Source organism: Macrotis lagotis, chromosome 5, assembly GCF_037893015.1.
Source record: "Macrotis lagotis isolate mMagLag1 chromosome 5, bilby.v1.9.chrom.fasta, whole genome shotgun sequence".
Lineage (NCBI taxonomy): Eukaryota > Metazoa > Chordata > Mammalia > Peramelemorphia > Peramelidae > Macrotis > Macrotis lagotis.
Genome location: NC_133662.1, coordinates 191,813,838 through 191,831,689, shown reverse-complemented (window position 1 = coordinate 191,831,689; position 17,852 = coordinate 191,813,838). Strand labels below are relative to the sequence as shown.

Sequence of the window (17,852 nt, the reverse complement as noted above, 5' to 3'; positions counted from 1 at the left end):
CTTGAAGGGGAAAGAAAAAAAGAAAAAGAGGGGAACAAAAGTGGCCACCCCCAGAAAGGATGCCCCCAAAAGTGTTGGATGCCAGAGGCAGAAGCAGTGGAGTCCTAGGAGGTAGAAGAGAAAGAAGAGCAAATGGTCCAAAAAGCTGGACCCTAAGAAACCATCCTATGTTTGTCCTCCCTGTGACCATGAATCCAGTAACTACAGCAACACGCAAAGACACAAATGGCTGCATGCTCAGGCACTGTTATGCTTGCTAAACCTGTGGATGTAGTTTCACTGACCCTCTCCAATCTCAGTACCAATATGTTCCCTCTGAAGAACATACACCTGTCACTACTGTCCTCACTCATTGCTTGTAAAACTATTCTACACAACCACCAACTTTGGCTGTTTCAAGGTTTTTGCCTGCCAAAATAGACTTTGGGCACACATGCATGGGTATCTGATGGCCTTGTGCCTCAGCCCCTCCTTGTACATGTCACGACTAGGATTGTGGCATTGCCATCTGTGTATCTTGAGAACACTTGGAGAGGCAGCAGCAAATTCTGTGTGAGAATGTGATGCTGTTTTCACCTAAGAATCCCAATTCCAATGCTGTTGCCACATATGACAGATCCGCCTCTTCTGCCAAATCTACCTGGGAAAGCACTATTATGTCAGATATCTTACAGCTCTTGATAAACCTACCATCTAGAGTCTGGTAACCTGAAAGATGATTCCCCAAGGCCCACAGGGCTCAAAGCAAGAACTCCCAGTGGGACAGAGAAAGGTGTCAGAGACTTAAATGCGACAGCAGAAAATATCAATGATTGAAAGAAAAGTGGAAAGTCTCCTTGGCCAACAGGAAGATACAAAGAAATGAACAAACAAAAAAAAAAACCCAAAACCTCTTCAACCACCCTTGTGTTTCCCTAACAAAAAAGAACAAGGTAGGGATTTCCAAGAGCGACTGAAAATAGTCTCTGGGACAGGGTGTCCCTGAGCATTAAGGTAAAACAAGTAAGCAAGCATCGTCCAGGCAGTAGAGCAGGGAGCATCACTTTTACATCAGAGCCTGAAAGGCAGGCATGGAATAACCAGCCTTCAGCCTTCAACTCCTGTCAACTGGATCAGAAACAGGGGATACCACAGTGACTAACATGCCCTCCACCCCCAAAAACCAACAACAGGGATACTAAACTTCAAAGCCCCAAAAGGACATACAAGTCATCTCACAATTGTCTCTTGCCTAGCCTAAAGTGCCATACCTCACACATGTTAGGGAATAATTTAAGGGGACATTGAGATGACCATAATGCAAATAGGAATGGGAATATGACAAGGACACACACAATGCCAGGAGGAAGTTGCACTACCTCTACCACTGTGCCTTCCTTGTATCAAACAGAGCTTGAGGTGCCATACTTACACCTTCAGGAAGGTCAGGCACATGGAGAACATGCATAGAACAGAGCTCCCACCAGCAACGGCCCCTCGTCGACTCTCTTCCCTGGTAGTACCTGAGATGCCAGTCATTGGGTGGTTCTAAACCTGGCGTCCTGCAGCTAATTCTTGGTGCCCTAGGTAGACCTTTCAGGATGGACTATAAAACCTCTCCATTCCCATTTGTCACGGTTTCTACATGCTAGAATGTGGGGCCTCCCTAGCACCCAATCCCAATAAAAGATGTCTAGGGAGAGAAGTCATTCTCAGGCAAAGTCACAGTTGCCAGGACCACTCACGCCTGTCCCAGGAGAATGGAACAATCAGTTTGTTCTTTGAGCCAGGACTTCCCTCGACCCGAGTTCCCTAAATAGGGCTTTGGATTTCTCATACTGTGTATCATTAATCAGCAACTATCAACTGAACTGAGGGATGTTAGAATTTGGTTAAAGTCCTAATAAATTTACAATGTGACTTCCTCTGGCCCCTGATATTGTGGTCATGTCATTCCCCTCTCAATTCAAAATTAGTAGAGGGGTAAATTCATTTGAGGTTTGTTCTTGAGAGGAGTAAGCATTAACTTCTGTGCTCAGGGGGAGGGAAGGAGGGTGATGGGAGAGCAATGCAGGTGCCTGGCGGGGGAGGTGACAGTAGCAGACAAAGAAACTTGAGAGGTTAATCAAGGTGAGGGCAAGGTTGGTGGGTGGGATGGTAGAGGTGGGAGGAGATTTACAGGAGAATTGGGGTCTCAGCGAACACGAATGAAGCAATTTTGCCTCACCGTCAAGAGTCCATATTTAAGAGGTGAGCAATGGAAAACCACTTACCTGGATTTCATGTAGATGGCCGCGCTCCATCCTAGGTCACCCTGGGACCATTTTGCCCCAACTTCCATACTTGATCCCCAGAGAAAGTAGAGACAGAAACAAACTCACTTGAGGTTTTTATTAAACATGCTAAAACCTTTGGGAGAATGGTTATTTCTGCCCTGTCTCCACAGTGAGGCAGGTGGGGATGGGGGGAAAGGTGAAGACACTGCTATCAGGAGGCCAAAGGGAGTGCACACCAGCAAGGAGGCTAGTCACAACCCGTAGATAGTTTTTCAAAGAGGGCATTCACCTAGACATTGCTTCTTTTTTTCCCTGTCTCTCAACCTTTCGCCTTCAATCTGTCTCTTCCCATTTCCCTGATCTTAGAAAAATGTCAAGATGGGAGAGGTAGTGGGAAATGGGATAAAATTCTTTGCCTCTACCACTCCCAATTTTCCTCCCCTGAAATTCTAATCTACCCAGCATGCACTATTGTGAGAAGCTCTTGAGTTTGAGTTTGAAGTGGGGATGTGGAAAGGGGAGGCTCCAGTACCGGCTGTGGCTCAGCTCATCAAGAGGAGATTAGGAATAGGGACATAGATAGCTGTAAGAGAATACATGATATCTAAATTCTAAGCTTAGCACGTGATAGAAAGGAGAAGTGTCCCCCTCTGCGCTCAACACCCTGAAGCCCTTGCCCTTGTTCAACTGCCCAAGGGTCTGTCATCTTCTGCCCTGCCCCCATGTGAGCCACTGCTAGTCCGTGGCCCTAAACCTTGCTACAGAGTACTATTCAGGTAGAAGATACTGGCTTTCTCAAGTTCCTTAAAATTTTGCTACTGTGATGATGGGGACAATAGGGTATTGCAAGGGTTTACAGTTACACTTCACAGGTATGTTAGAAGGAGAGAGAAAGCAGGATGCATGGGATCAGGGTCTATGGAAGAGGTGGTAATAGGCAAAGGCAGGACTGGCAGCTTAGACGGAACTTTTTTTTTCTTCCGGTAGCTCCGAAACCTGTCCTGGATGGCAAGTGCAGCTTTCTCTGTCTCAGGTGCAGTCAGATCAGTGTCAAAAATCTTTTCTGATGATTTGTTGTCCTCTCTTCCTGCGGATGGGGGTCCATTACTCAGCCTCAGGGCTGCTTCTTTCCCACCAAAGCCACCCCTAGTCTGACATAAGGCCTAGACACCAAGCAGGGGGTGACTATCTCCAGGGAGAGATAGACTCATTCTTAGGTCTAAGTGACTGCTAAATGAATTCTTTTACTTCCCTCAGAACCTTATAGCTACGCTACCAGCCATCAGGATGGCTGAGGCAGGGACAATTCTGAGGGTTGAGACTGTCTCAGGACAGGGTGGAAAAAAATAGAAACAGAAGAATACAGAAGAATCAGGGCCTATGGAAAAGGGTACAAGGGAAAAGGGGAACTAAGACAAAGGTTCAGGCTGGTAGCTCAGGAGCTGGGATCTTTTTTCCTTTTCTGGAACTGGCGGAACTTGCCCTGAATGGCAAGTGCGGCTTTCTCTGTCTCCGGTGCAGTCAGATCAATATCAATTTCTTCTTCCTCACCCTTCTTGGCATCCGTTTTCTCTGCAGACAGTAAGGACCACCCCTGGGTGAGTTTATCAATGCCAATTCCTTTTCCCTTCCAGAAACCAACAGATCGTTAAAAAAAAAAAAAACAACCCTTTTTTACTGGACTCCAAGGTTCCCTACCCCTCCCAAGCCAAGAGTTTCCTGAGTAATACTACTTTATGAATTTAAACAAGATACCCCGGTAGGGGATGGTTCTTGGTATGCCCAAAGGAGTCTCTCTACCTCTAAACCAAGACAAAGGCCTTCAGGAATTACAGTCTCAGATATTCTGCGACATCAAAAGTACCATCCTTGTCTTCTGTGTCTTTCTTCTTAGAATGAATGCCCTTTAAGCTCCTAGACTGATGTATGAGGCAGTCCAGAAATCTATTTCTTCCTACAGTTTTGGCACCATACTTAATTTAATCCTAAAACAGGTATTAAAAGTTAAAAGGCAAAAACATTTCATCCCTTTGGTTTTGGGAACACAGCTTGAGAGAGACTAGATAAGTCAGGAGGGTGGTTATTCTGACTTTAAAAAGTCCTTTTGGGGCAGCTAGGTGGCATAGTGGATAAAGCACCGGCCCTGGAGTCAGGAGTACCTGGGTTCAAATCTGTTCTCAGACTCTTAATAATTACCTAGCTGCATGGCCTTGGGCAAGCCACTTAACCCCGTTTCCCTTGCAAAAACCTAAAGTCCTTTTGCTCATCTGAATCCCAGTTCAAATTTGATGCAGACCTGCAATTCCACAGGTGTAACCAGATCCCCATCCTAACCCATCCGAACCCATCCTATGATCATAACTCAACTGTTTTCAGGAATTTCTACACTAACAATACATATTTGTTTGATACCACTGCTCTGAAAACTGCCTGCTCCAATGCTACTCACCCTTTTCTTCTGGACTGGATGCCTGGTTGGCTTTTGGAGACTGGTTGGTGCTGAGCTGAGAAAAAAACAAAAAACAAAAAAAACAATACTCAGAGAGTGCCTTAGAAAAGAATTCCTCAGTGGAGGTGAGAAGCAGCCTTCTCAACCACCATACTTTTCAACTCTCCTTATTCCAGATACTACAGCCTCAAGAATCCTGGGTTTGGAATAAGAGCTATAATCCTAATAGAGAACTCTCTCCAATGTTGCTTCCTAAAACAATATTATGGTCTTTGTACAGGATATTAATATTAATTTCATTCAATAGTCACAAGAACTTAATTAATAGTCACAAGAATTCAAAAAAATTTAAACAGGTGTGGTAATACTCAATTCTTACTATACCAAGAATTTGAAACAAAAGAGTTTCTACTAAGAGGAATACTTTCAAGAGTGTGTCTGGTCATATCATGTATAGTTAAGTGTTCTTGTCTTTTCTTTGTAAAATTTCTTTTACAAAAAAGGGAATAAAATTTAGCAAAGTTATACTTTTTAACAGAAAAACATTTAAAATGAACTAGTGACTGTTTATTAAAAGAAAAATAGGGTAAGTTATGTATTTGAATGCTGACTGAGGGAAAACTTGCCCTCCGTGGGTTTCAGATTTTTCCTTTATACAAGAATGTTTGACTATTCTTCTATCTACTTTACTTCTACTGTGTGCTACCACTAAAAGAGCTACTAGAAATATTCTAGTATTTATGAAGCTTTGTGTCTTTGGTCTTCCTCAAGTATATGCAAAACAGTGAAATCTCTGAATCAAAGGGCATGAACAGTTTAGTCATTTTTTTTATATAATTCCAAATGGTTTTCTAGAACTGATGGAACATTTCAACAGTGTATTTATGTGACTTCTCTCCAGCATTGACTATTTCCATCTCATTTCAAATTTGCCAATTTGGTATTAGCAAAGTCAAACTTCAGAATTAAGTTACTTTGATATTTCTCTAATTAATGATTTGCAACAGTCTTTCATATGGTTCATACTCTATAAATCTTTTGAGAACTATTTGTTTATTTATGTCTTTTGACCCTTACTAACTACAAAAATGTAAACAAAAACAATAAACATAAATATTATATAGTTATAACCACCAGAATTGCTCCAACCCATGCCCTAGCCCCTAGGCTAGGGGATATAGTCTAAGGATGAGGATTGTTTTTTTATGCAATGTCTCCAGTTAAAGAAATTAAGTGATTAGTCTAGGTTCCTACAGTCAGTAAATGTCAAAGTTAGAATTTGAACCCAAGTCTTCGTAGCTTTGCTTTCAGTACTGAATCTGGAGTCAGAAAAACCTGACTCAAATGAAGGGGATTAAACTCTGATTCTAAAGTCCCTTCTACAATCATCTTTTCCACTTCTCACACCAGAAAGTTAATTAACCCACACAGACACCCACAGCCTGAAGACACCCCTGGGGAGAATTAAAGTCTGTATTCCCTCCCTCCACCCCCCCAAATGCTCAAAAGTCCTCTATAGTAACCCCACTATCCTATATGTGACTCTACAAGGGATTTCTTATTTCCCTTCTCTGAACAGCAAATCAACCAGGTAAATGTAAACATAGAGGCAGCATAGAATTATAGGATTATCATAGATTTAGAGATGGAAGGAGCCTACCTACAAAGTCTTTAACTCTTTATCTTACAGAGAGGAAAATAAGTCCCAGAGAGGGAAGAGCTAAATTGGGATTTGAACACTGGTCCTCCAACTCTTTGTCTAATACTTCTCTGTCCCTTCCTCATTTTCGGTCTTCAGATTCATCCCCTGAAGCAAATTGTTTTCCATGTTATTACCGATCCAGAAAGCTAACAATAGTCAAGCTCTGGCAATGCTTCCGGCTCTAACTCTGGCAACTTGCCAGCTTATGCTAGGGGTTGTGACTGCAGAGAAAGAGCCTAACATGGAAAAGGTAAAGGGGGAACAGGGGCAGAGCCCCCAGCACCCCAACATGAGCAGAGTGAGGGGAAATTCCTATGCGCTGACTCTTCCTATGCCATTTTCCCTATTGCCAGTAAATCCCCCAGCTTTGATTCCTGCTTCAGCCATTATCCAATTATCTGCCGCTGAGCTGCTCCCCACAATCCCTCCACCACCACCCCCTCCCTTCTCTCACCCCCTGCTCCTACTTGTGACAATATCCCCAACCCCGGCTTGGGGGCCTGGAGAAGAGCCTCATTGCAAGGTGGCCCACTTTCATCTCTCTCTCTCTCTCTCTCTCTCTCTCTCTCTCTCTCTCTCTCTCTCTCTCTCTCTCTCTCTTCCTTCATCTCATAGTACTTGTCCTTGAGGGTTCTCTAAACATGGATGTATGTCAGGACCCCCCCCTCCTCCTTTCCTCCCTGCCTGAACCTCTCCTGAGATTACTGCCTCTGGAATGAAGCCACAGCTCAACAGCCGTCTGGCCTCCTGGGGACTCCCAGCTCCAATTTGGCTTAAATTGTAAAGAACTACAGTCAGGGGGCTCTGCTGGGGGGATTGCAATGGGCAACACCATTTTACAGGTCTCCCCTTCCCCAGAGAAGATTCCTGGCTCTCCTCATAGCCCCTGCAACCTCCTGTTGGATCCAAAAGACTCCAATGATCCTGTGCTTCTTTCTACTCATCTCTCTTCTCCCTCTCTCCACCCCCCAACATTTAGCTCTCAGAATAGCCACTCTTTTTTCTCAATTTAGTTCTTTTGGTTTTTGTTTTTGTTATTCTTTTTAGGGTCAGAGCTGCCAGCTCCCACCCTCTTTCTGGCATTTGGCCCTTTACTACCTCCCCAACAGCTACTGGGGCACCCCACTGGCACCTAACCTCTATTTTCCAAAAACCCAGAATATTCACCTATCATAAACAAGGCTCTCTTCCCTTTATCCTCTCCCAATATCCTGTAGAGCTAAGATAATGGAATCCCAAGGCAATAAGGCCTTAGGAATAACCCTGGCCCCTCATCCTCAACACATATACTCCTTATGCTCTTATTCTATCTATCCTGGTCCCCTGTTCATACTATGATTTGTAGTATCAGGACCTGCAGTGAGTATACACTTTTCCCTCTCATTGCTTTTTCCTACTCTATTTGGGGTGCCAATTAAAATAATGGGAACAGATCCCCTTATCCTCTTGCAAGTGAAACAGGGGGTACAGAGCATCTGTCTATTTCTCTGTAGCCAAACAAAATGAAGGAGGTGCCAGAGTAGTTCTACAGGAGCACTTAAAACCCCACAACTCAAAAGCATACCACACACACATGACAGAGCCACCAGGGCAATGGGCTAAGTATTTATTTCCTACACTCTCTACCAAATTTCCTACTACTCTAGTCATAGATAATTAACAAATTCTTTTCCCAAAGATTTGCTCCACCTCTTTCAATCCCTAATAGGCAAACTGTTCTATAATAAGAAACAATAGCTATTGGTTAGGGTTAACATTTTTTCCTCTTCTAGGGCACAGAAAAGCAGGAGGAAAATACAGAAAAGCATCCCATAACCCTTAAAAATGTGTGTGTGTGTGTGTGTGTGTGTGTGTGTGTGTGTGTGTGTTGGGGGGTGGTCATCAAACTTCACTATTGGATTAAATCCTCCAATCACAAATTAGAACAGACAAAGCCCCATGTTGGAAAGAAAGTCCAAGTCATTTTGTCTCCCGTTGCCCCAACCCCCCCCCCCCCATCAAAGAGCTAAAATGTTATTACATAGTTCCATAGTTCAGTTTTTCCTCTATAGTCCACTGGGAGCAAATTAGCAACATATGAATTAGAGAGATCTATAAGGTCAGGGTTTGTACAAAAAGCTAAAGTTTGGGGAATGGCCCCCAACCAGAGCCTGCACTCTCCTCATTGGAGCTCTGGCTCTCCCAGTCCATCTAGCAAGACTCTCATCTCTTGATCCTGCCCAGGGCCCTGGCCTCTTGAGCTGTTCTTTCTTTGATTTAAATCTCTCACACTCCATGGCTTCAACCCCAAGTTTTCCCACCAGTGTAAGTGTCACCTGGTGGGCAGAGCCTCTCTGCCCCACCCCCCAAAGCAGGCTCCTCATTCACCACCCTTCCTCCCCCACGCCAACACCTACTTATGTATGAGCAACAGAACCTCCGCCCTGGAGAGCCATCAGGCCCAGCCAGCCATTTCCCATTGGAGCCTATCTCTCCTCTCCTAGGCTCCCTGCCTTCCTGTCTTCCTCCACGCAGGGCACCTAGCCTGCTACCATGTTCCATTCCATCAGCCAAGCTCAGCTGCCAATCCCCTCTGGGCATACTTTATTTTCCTCTGTTTGCATGGACTCTCACATGAGAATGTGTCCAAACAAGGAGCAAAAGCAAAGGAAGGGGCTGGCCTCCTGTCTCAGGTGTTGTCTCTTCTAACCCATCCAATGCCCTGGTTCAAGATGTTTCACACATTGGGTAGCAACCTTCCCCTCTCTTCCCCCGTCAACCCCCATCCCAGCTCCTGTTTTCACCAAAACTAGATGCCCCTACTTCTTCCCTACCTCCCAGCAACTGAAAATGGGCACACACTTGTTCCCTTTGTATCCTCTTAGCCTTGTAAGAGTCAGTAAACTAGATCATAAAAGCACTTTAGCTTCTCATGGGGAAGGAGGTCCTAATTCCTTTAAAATCCCAAACCAGTTTTCCCCATCTTCTCAGCCAGTCCACTTGAGCTGAGGGTCTAGAAAGCAGTAGAATGTGCTTCTGAGAACTGGAGAAACTCATTCTGTTATTAGGAAGGGCAAAAGGGGAACCTTCACCTCAATGTATGGCTTTGAAAAAGAAAACCAAAAGAAAGGTGAACACTGTTACTTAAGTAGGTTCTAAATCCATAAGTCTAGGGGATACTCTTTAACTGGGTTCTAAATCCATGGGTCTATGGGTAGTCCAACAATTTGGTGAGAACAAGCTGGTAAGGTGCTCATAGTCCTTTTTGGTGTACTAATGTTAAAGAGTTCAAGTTGCCATAGAATATTCCCAACTTAAGTTAAATGGGAGGAGGGACTCCCCCCCCCCCAGGTCTTCTGAATTGGAAGGAGGCGTGGAGAATTGAAGACAAAGCAACCTCTTCTGTACTACAGGAATACCCAGAAAGGTTTCTTCCATATGGACTAGTTCTATAAATCATGATATCTGGGAGATCTCAGATATCCAAAAGGTCCACAGCATCTCCATCCTGGAGTTTTTAACTGAAAAACCTCCAGAATGGTTCCAGCTTTCCAGCGGTGGGGAGAGGGGGTATGTATTCAGGCTTACATGCCTCTTTGGGACTTAGACTCAACTCAAAGTGTGTTTGCTGTAAGCCAGAGCCAGTGACAGGATTCGAGAAAGAAATAACTTTCTTGATAAGGGGGTCCATACCCCCTGATGGTGGCTCTCCCTCCCCAAGATGGAACAGCACTTTGTGAAAGAGGTAGAGGGTTGATCCTAAAGCCTGTAGGACCAGAATGGAAGACAAGTTTTGTCTAACCCAGAGTTTAGGTTATTTTGTGAGGATGATGTTAGTATAGAAGTAAAGTCACAGCCATTTGAGGATGGGATATTTCTCCCGGTTGGGTAGAGGCCCTTGGAAAGCCAGGAGTTTAGACAAAGCTCTACATCCTTGCCTTCATACCTTTTTTTCTCAAGAGGAAGCAGGTCAGGGCACTAGGGGAAAATCAAGGCCCAAGAAGCTTGGGGGTGGTTTTCTTGTTGCTGTGAATAACCCTAGCTCCTAGGCTCCAGCTCAGCCCTCCCCTTCCTGAAGCCCCTCCTCTCTTCCTCCTTCATCTCCCTTTCATTTTTAATGGTGTTGCCACAGCAACCACTGCCACCAGAACAGGCAAGATAGTGTCACCCTCTCTCTTCCAAACAGCAAGTTGGAACTCATCTTAGGAGGGGTGAACTGCACAGTTCACTCCATGGTTTCCATCTCATTGGCCCCCTTCAAGAAAAATCAGCAGTATGTCCTGGGCCTCAGCCATCAGGAACAAAAGACTGACCTCCTCAGCCTAGGTATCTCCGGGCTGCATCTTCAATATGCATACGGAGCCACACACACACCACATCAAACACAGTGCTCAAGGATATGAACCTGTGTCTGTACATCCGAGGCAGGGAATCCTAAAACAGGTCAAGATTGGATGAGCTCCCCAACCTCAAAGGGCAAAGACTAGAGGGGGACGAGGAGTCAATGGGAGAATACTCCGAGCTCATGCGGCAAGTTGGGGCTTCAGACCCAATCCAATCCCTCCCTGGCTCTGTTCTGAGTCTTACTGGCAAACACAGGGCACTGCCAAAGGAGGGAAAGTTTTCTGTGATTCCCTGCCCTTGGCAGGCTCTTCCATACTTCTGTTTTGGAGAGATTGCTGGAACTACATTCACTCCAGAATAGGATCCAGCTGCAGCACTCGCACAGCTCCAAAAAGAAATAGTTGCTCAAGGTCACCTCTTGAGATAATAATAGGAATAAAGAACTCAGGTATCCCTCATCCTTATTCATCACCAACCCTTCAAAAAAATGCCAGAAATCATTTTTTTACAACTTCCTCCAAAAACAGTTAAGGAAGACTAGATTTCCAGCCAGCCCAGGTCCCCCATTTAACAATCTCCCCCGAGTCCTGGAATAGCAGGATCCCCCCCCCCTTGGTTGACCGAGCCAGTTCCCGGCATGCAGTGAGTCAACAGCCCCAGCCCCATTTCCACCAGCTTGGGCTGCACCAATTTAATGAGTGGTTATTTGCGGCACACTGCACACAGCTCTGGGCTGTGCCTTCACCTCACACTGGGGGGAAGAGTAGTGCCAAGGCTCCATTTATTACTATAATCTTCAGTGTGCATCCCACCCATGGTGGTAATGACTCAAAATAAACGTATTAATCCCCTCCAGCCTAACTAGCAAGTTCGAAGCAGGAGGGGTTAGTGTGGGAGGAGAAAGGTGTCATGGACAATGGGGGCAAGTGGGCATGAGCAGTTCTGATATCTCCTTTCACTAGAGAGAAGGCCAGGAAACCTTGGTGGGCATCACCTCTGGAGTCACCCTAGTGGGAAACAGAGAGGTGGCATCCATATGACTTTCTAATGATCTGCTTACAAAGGTTTCTGCCCAGCCCTTAGGAAAACCAGAGAACTTAGACACCATAAAGTGATTTAAGATTTCCTTAAGCTCTAGGCAACTAAAGGAAAGGGGGAAATCTCTATTTACCATCCCTGAGGAATGATTCTAGGTAAAATCCTCTCAGTTTAAGGAGTAAGAGAGAAGCAAGGATGCTGGAAAGTATAGACTTAGGGGTGGCTGCTCTCTAGGTCTTTGTTTATATTCATTTTATCAACCAGCTCAGCAGATTCTCTCTTCTCTCCTCCTCTCACATTTCTCCTCCTATGGCTTTTGTGAACTTGACTTGGAAATGATATGCCTTTGAGTCAAGAACTAAATAGCCAAACCTGGGCTACCAGTCCTATCCCGAACATTCAGGGAACCTAACAGTTGCTCAGGACTAGGAGCAGCTAGCTATGTCTTAAGAAATTCATACTATCAATCCTCTCTGCAATGCAGTAGTAGCAGCTGTTTTTGATAAGCTCCAGAAGCTAATGGTGGTGGTGGTGGTAGTAGTAGTACAAGTAATAATAACCACCTTGCATTTATTTAGTGCTTTAAAATGTAAAAGGCACTTTCAAATCTATTATCCAATTTGATCCTCACACCCACATGTGGTAAGTATTGTTACAGAAATCACCATAGCACAAAGAGACATGATAATTCTTTTCTCCCAGTTAACTACCTCCAAACTTACATTGCATCTGTCAACCAGAAAGGCCCATCACTAAAGTGACTAGCTACTTTGCAACAGAAAATGGACAGAGATGGATTTAAACTGTGTCCCTGCCCCCTCCAATTGCTCTTGTCATATTTTGACCCATAACAAACTTCCCTCTCTCTATATGCAAAAGTTAATTTTTTAGTCACAGTCTCTGTTTCATAATTAACTATACATAATAGTTGCCCTAAAAAAGAACTATGATTTTGCCAGTGTGGGAGTTTCATCAACAATAAATCTTCATGAAGTGCTGGGGCCAAAAGAATATATCACCTGGTGGCCAACTTTCTGGCACTAAGCCTCTCAGTCCTTAGCTAGATGGGTCCTTGGATGAGAAACCTATGTTTCATTGCCAGACATGTACTCAGAGCTTTTCCATCTTGGCAGGACCTGCCATAGTTTATACTTCTCTGATATGGCAGGTCACTATGGAACATAAAAGTAAGTTTTCAGAAGAGGACATAAAAAATATTTTCCTAAAAAATGCATGTAAACCAATTAAATGCACTGGTGAAACAAGTGATTTAAGAATTTTATGTCATATTATTTATAAAAAATAAAATAACTTCCTATGCTCTTTTAGTTCAAATTTTGAGTGGGGTTTTCTTAAGACAGAACACAGTTGTATTTCTATATTCCAAGATAATCTTGCACCTGCATCTCCCAATGGACATGAATAGTGACAGAGGAAACAATCTCCTCTCTGACTCACCATTTTTACTAGATTCCCCCCAAACTCTAACACCTTTAACTGCACTAGTAAATACCCAGAGCTCATTCCTAGTCTCTTAAGTGCAAGATTCATCCATTTTGGTTTCTGATTAGCCATCTGAAATGTTGCTTTATCCCTAACAGCCCCAGAGACTCCCTCATGTCCTGCCCTCTCCAATTCCAAGAGTCCATGGATTACTGGGGGGGGGGGGGGGGGTTGCAAGGCAAATGGGGTTAAGTGGCTTGTCCAAGGCCACACAGCTAGGTAATTATTAAGTGTCTGAGACAGAATTTGAACCCAGGTACTCCTGACTCCAAGGCCGTTCACTACACCACCTAGCTGCCCCTGGATTACTGTTCTTGCTGGAAAGAGGAGAGAGATCTTTTTAAGCCATGGGGCCACAGAATTCTCCATTTTTTCTAGACCAGAGGAGCAGCTTAGCACACCAACCCATCACACCAATCTCAAGAAACTGTGCTGAACCAGGACTTTCTGGTCTTCTGTCTCAAATCTTCTTATAGACTGCATAATTTAATACCTTATTTTACTTAGTTTAAAAAATACTGGGGGCAGCTAGGTGGCGCAGTGGATAAAGCACCAGCCCTGGAGTCAGGAGTACCTGGGGTTCAAATCTGGTCTCAGACACTTAATAATTACCTAGCTGTGTGGCCTTGGGCAAGCCACTTAACCCCATTTGCTTTGCAAAAAAACCTAAAAAAAACACTGAATTTTCTCTCTCTGTCCATCCAAGAGTGGAGAATATTGGATTGCTTCAATGTATGTTAAGTATTCTAATGATAAGTTCTCTTGTGTTTTATGTAAGAATTTTTAACAAGGATGAAGCGGTCATTTGGGGGGTCAAAAACAATTAACGTGTATTTAATAAGAAATCTGGGGTCATTCCAAGTCTGGTTCCAACCTACTAGTTTGGAGAGGTCACAATACAATTGTGTGACTTTGACACAGATTCTAATATGTGGAGGGCTGCTCTGATTCATCTGAATAGTCACCTAGACATACATATATGCCCCATTTCCACAGAATGACTCCTGGGCTAAAGGATTGCAGTTCTGTTTTCCATCAGGTAAGGAATGCAGCAGAATAAAAGGAGAAGAGGAACCAGATGCTTCAAGTATCCAGATTCACTGCATAACAGTGGGATTAGAGAAAGGAACTAGGGGCCTAGGGTAAACTCCATCCCCATCGCTTCTTGAAACAGACGCTCTAGAACTAAACCAGATGCGCTGCGCTCCCTGTCTCCGGCTTCTAGATCTGGACCCCCCCACCCCAGCTCTCCCTACTTAGCCACCAAATCCTACTTGAAGCTGTAAATATACATAAGCTAGTCACTAGCATCTTCTTCTGCGCAAACAGACTCCAACACACTCAAAGGGAAATCCTTTGCTGCAGTACTAGATGATAAAGGCTAGGGAAACAAAACGGGCTGCTGTCCCCACGGTTATTTTCCGCCCTGACCCTAAAGCCCCTCTAGCTTCAGTTCAGTAAAGCCCAAGGGCTTCCCCCAAGCACTCATTCTCCAGATGAAATAGGGATCTCCTAAGGGAATTCCAAAGCTGCTTCCCCTTTCCTGCAGCTTCTCGGGAGTAAGGAAAGGGACAAGCGGAGGAGGCGAGGCTTGCGTAAGAAGCAGGGTACCCAGGGTTTCCCCAAGCTGGGCATTTCTGCATGAAGGGTTGAGCTAAGAAGGCTGAGGAACTTCAGAGTCTCCCTGGAGCTCCGGACCTTCAGGCGGCACTTCCGATTTTCACAACAGTCTTAACCAGAGGAAGAAAACAGACTGGGCCTGAGTTCCCTAGGAAGCAGGGACTCCTTGGGGAATGGATCCAGAGTCAGCTTGTCCCTGTACACACCCAGGTGGCTCATTTGGGGCAGTTTGATTTGTATAAATATCCATCCTTAGAGGAGGGTTCAATTCCATACTAAGGAGGACAGTTTCAATAACCAAATTTTTATTAAATCTAGTTCATTATGACAGACTGAAAATACCCAGCAGTACTGAACAGAGATGGCTAATCCTGTCCTGACGATCCCACACCACTCTACCACCCCACCAGATTGAGATCAGACTCATCTGCTAAGTCAGGGTACTATTCCAACACATACACACACACACACACCAGGACCTTATATCCTTAGGACTTCAGATTGTTTTTCCTTCCAATGAAAGGGTCTTTTTCTCTGATCAAAACCCTATAACAAACCCTAGAGTGGTGTCCCACAGAAGTGGTGCCCTCTCTACAACAGAGGGGGCCAACCACATCAGCCATGCAGCCACAGCTCTTAGAGCTTAGACTCCCAGGGGCGGCTTGAGTTGCAACTTTCAAATTTAGAAACAGCCAGGAGGGATCAACTCTAGACCTCAGTGAGGGAAGAAAGAAGAAAATCTGGGCATCCACATTAAAGGTAAAAGTATGATGTAATGGAAATCAGAAGGCAAGGGTTCAAGGCCTACATTTGCCATTTTTTTTTTAGCTGTGGTGACTCTGGGAAAAGTGATTTCATCTTTCTGGGACTTACTTTTCTCATCAGCCAAATAGAGAAAGGGGAAGGAGGGTTGGACAAGGTAAATGTTAAGGTCATCTCAGCTCTCATATTAGTTCTCAATAACAAAGCTGGGGGTATAGGAAGGAGGTAGTCTTGGTCCATTTCCTGCTCCCTCTCTGAAAGGTTCCCTTTGGTCACGGTTGCAATCAGCTGGGGGTCTGGAACCATTTCCATTCATCTGGCAGCCCCCAGACTAATGGAATTTGTTAAGATAAACTTAGTGGGCATAGCAACCAAAGGAAACTTTGCGGTTGGGACTAATTAGCACCCTGGATGACATCCCCTAGCAAGAGAGTGCAGAGCAATTCTGTAGCCTGAGTCTTCGATTGGGAATCAGAACTCCAAGGCCCTATTTCCAAACAGGTGACCTTGGGAGTATTTGTTCTATTTCTCCCTCCCTCCTTCCTCAGTATCTCAAAACTTGAAAAGAGTAGTAATAGAAGGCTTTGGCACCTAACTAAGAAGTTGGGGTTAACTCATCCCCAGAAAACAATTCTACAAATCCTCCTGACAATCCCAAGACACTGTGGGGACCGAATGAGAACTATAACCTGAGAAGAAAGCAGCATCAGGAAGCAAGCTGGAGCTGTCCCTACCCAAGATAGCTATCCTTGAGCAAGAGAAAGCTGATTTCTGGATCGGGGATTGTGAACAAGTTAGCACAAGCAGACAACCAACTGGGGGACATTCCTCAAAGCCAGTGCTCTGCCCTCCCCCATGGATACCATCTGAGTCCAGGATGCCATAAGACGCCTGTGTTGAGACTGGCCACGCTCATTTCCAGTGAGGTTCCCCCTGGCAGCCACACAATACAGCTTTGCCTAACACTGCAGAGGGAGAGATAGAGACTACTTAAGGGTACTTCCCCACCTTCGATCCACTCCCCCTCCCCCCAAAGAAAAGGGCTTTGAATGGGAGAGTATGGAAATTGCCCAGTAAGGGACACCGTGGAAGATGCTAAAACAGTCTTCCCTAGACTCCAGCAGAGGGCTGCCCCCACCCCATTTTCTTTCCTAAAGAAGAAAAAGTCTCCTGAGCTGGGGGAAGGGTAGGGGAAGAAGGGAGGAGGCTGTCAGCGAAGTACATAAATAATAAAAGAGGGATGAATCCTCACTTGGGTTGGAGGGGGGAGGAATTCACCTGGGGTGCCCCAGAAATCGGGAGACCAGAGCGGCAGAGTGGGGGGATGCTGAGGGGCTTTGGGAAGGGGGGGCGAGGAGGGACCAGACCGCCACTCGGACTTTAATCCATCCCCCGACATTCCAGTCTCCCCAAAGCTTCCGTCCGCCCTTGGGACACAAGGGTCAGTCGCCCTCCTCCTGCAGCTCCCGGCTTCTTCGAGGCGAGCAGGTGGGGAGGGGGCCGCTCCGGCGCCCCGCGTCCCTTTCGAGGAGCCCCTCGGGCATCCCCCCCGGGCCAGGACAGGTGGGGGGCCGGGCTCACCTCGCTCATGGCGGAGGACGGGGCTCGGGGCAGGTGAAGGGGCTCGGCTGGGCAGGAGGCTGTCTCCGGGAGCCGTTGGCCGTCCGCGGTCGTCTCGGCGGGCTGCCCAGGAGCGGGGCGCGCGGGGCCGGGCGCACGGCGGAAGGAACGGCCGCTGGCCACTCAGCACCCCACTGACCGCTCCGGGCTCCCGAGCCCGCTCCCGCTCCGACCTGTCCTGTCAAAGCGGCTCCCCGCTGCCCGCCCCAGGTTTTATATCGGCCGCTGGGCCCCTCCTCCGGCCCGGCCTATGGAGAGCCCCGGCTGCGGCCGACTGGCAGGGGGACCCGGCCAATGGCAGCGAGCTCCAGGGTTTGCAGCATTTCCAAACTAGGGTAAGATAGACAAGCGAGCCGGAGGGAGGGGGAGATGGGGGGCGGGGAGGGCTCATTCGAGAGATAAACCAGGAGGGAAAAGTTGGGAGGGAATAGCAAGGGGTGATGGGAAGCAGACAGAGAACATGGACTGGGGACGGGAGAGCCAACAGATGTCACTCGGGACCACCGCTGGTTCTTGTTGAGCTCTGTGGGTGGGGGGCAAAGGAGAAAGCGAAGCCGTGCTCACTCCAGAGAGCCCCCGA

At 46.0% G+C, this 17,852-nt stretch overlaps 2 protein-coding genes across 3 annotated transcripts in view; one reads left to right on the top strand and one right to left on the bottom strand.

Moving 5' to 3' along the window:
* Positions 1–2,356: 2,356 nt before the first annotated feature.
* PCP4L1 (Purkinje cell protein 4 like 1) lies at positions 2,357–17,396 on the bottom strand. The gene is made up of 3 exons (XM_074188165.1): positions 17,234–17,396; positions 4,705–4,759; positions 2,357–3,827 (listed from the first exon to the last, which is right to left on the bottom strand). The coding sequence occupies exons 1-3, from the start codon at positions 17,240–17,242 to the stop codon at positions 3,691–3,693; spliced, it is 201 nt and encodes a 66-aa protein (XP_074044266.1). The 5' UTR covers positions 17,243–17,396; the 3' UTR covers positions 2,357–3,690.
* Positions 17,390–17,852, top strand: part of NR1I3 (nuclear receptor subfamily 1 group I member 3) — a 28,263-nt gene continuing 27,800 nt past the window's right edge. For both annotated transcript variants that reach the window (XM_074188157.1, XM_074188156.1), the window contains exon 1: positions 17,390–17,607. The gene's annotated coding sequence lies outside the window, so the exon portion shown is untranslated. The remainder of the gene's footprint in view (positions 17,608–17,852) is intronic.

Bases quoted from the DNA above. Each gene is read 5' to 3' on its own strand.
- PCP4L1 (XM_074188165.1), bottom strand. The intron at 3,828-4,704 runs GTGAGTAGCATT...TACTGTCTGCAG, and splicing joins ATCCAGTCCAGAAGAAAAGG to AGAAAACGGATGCCAAGAAG.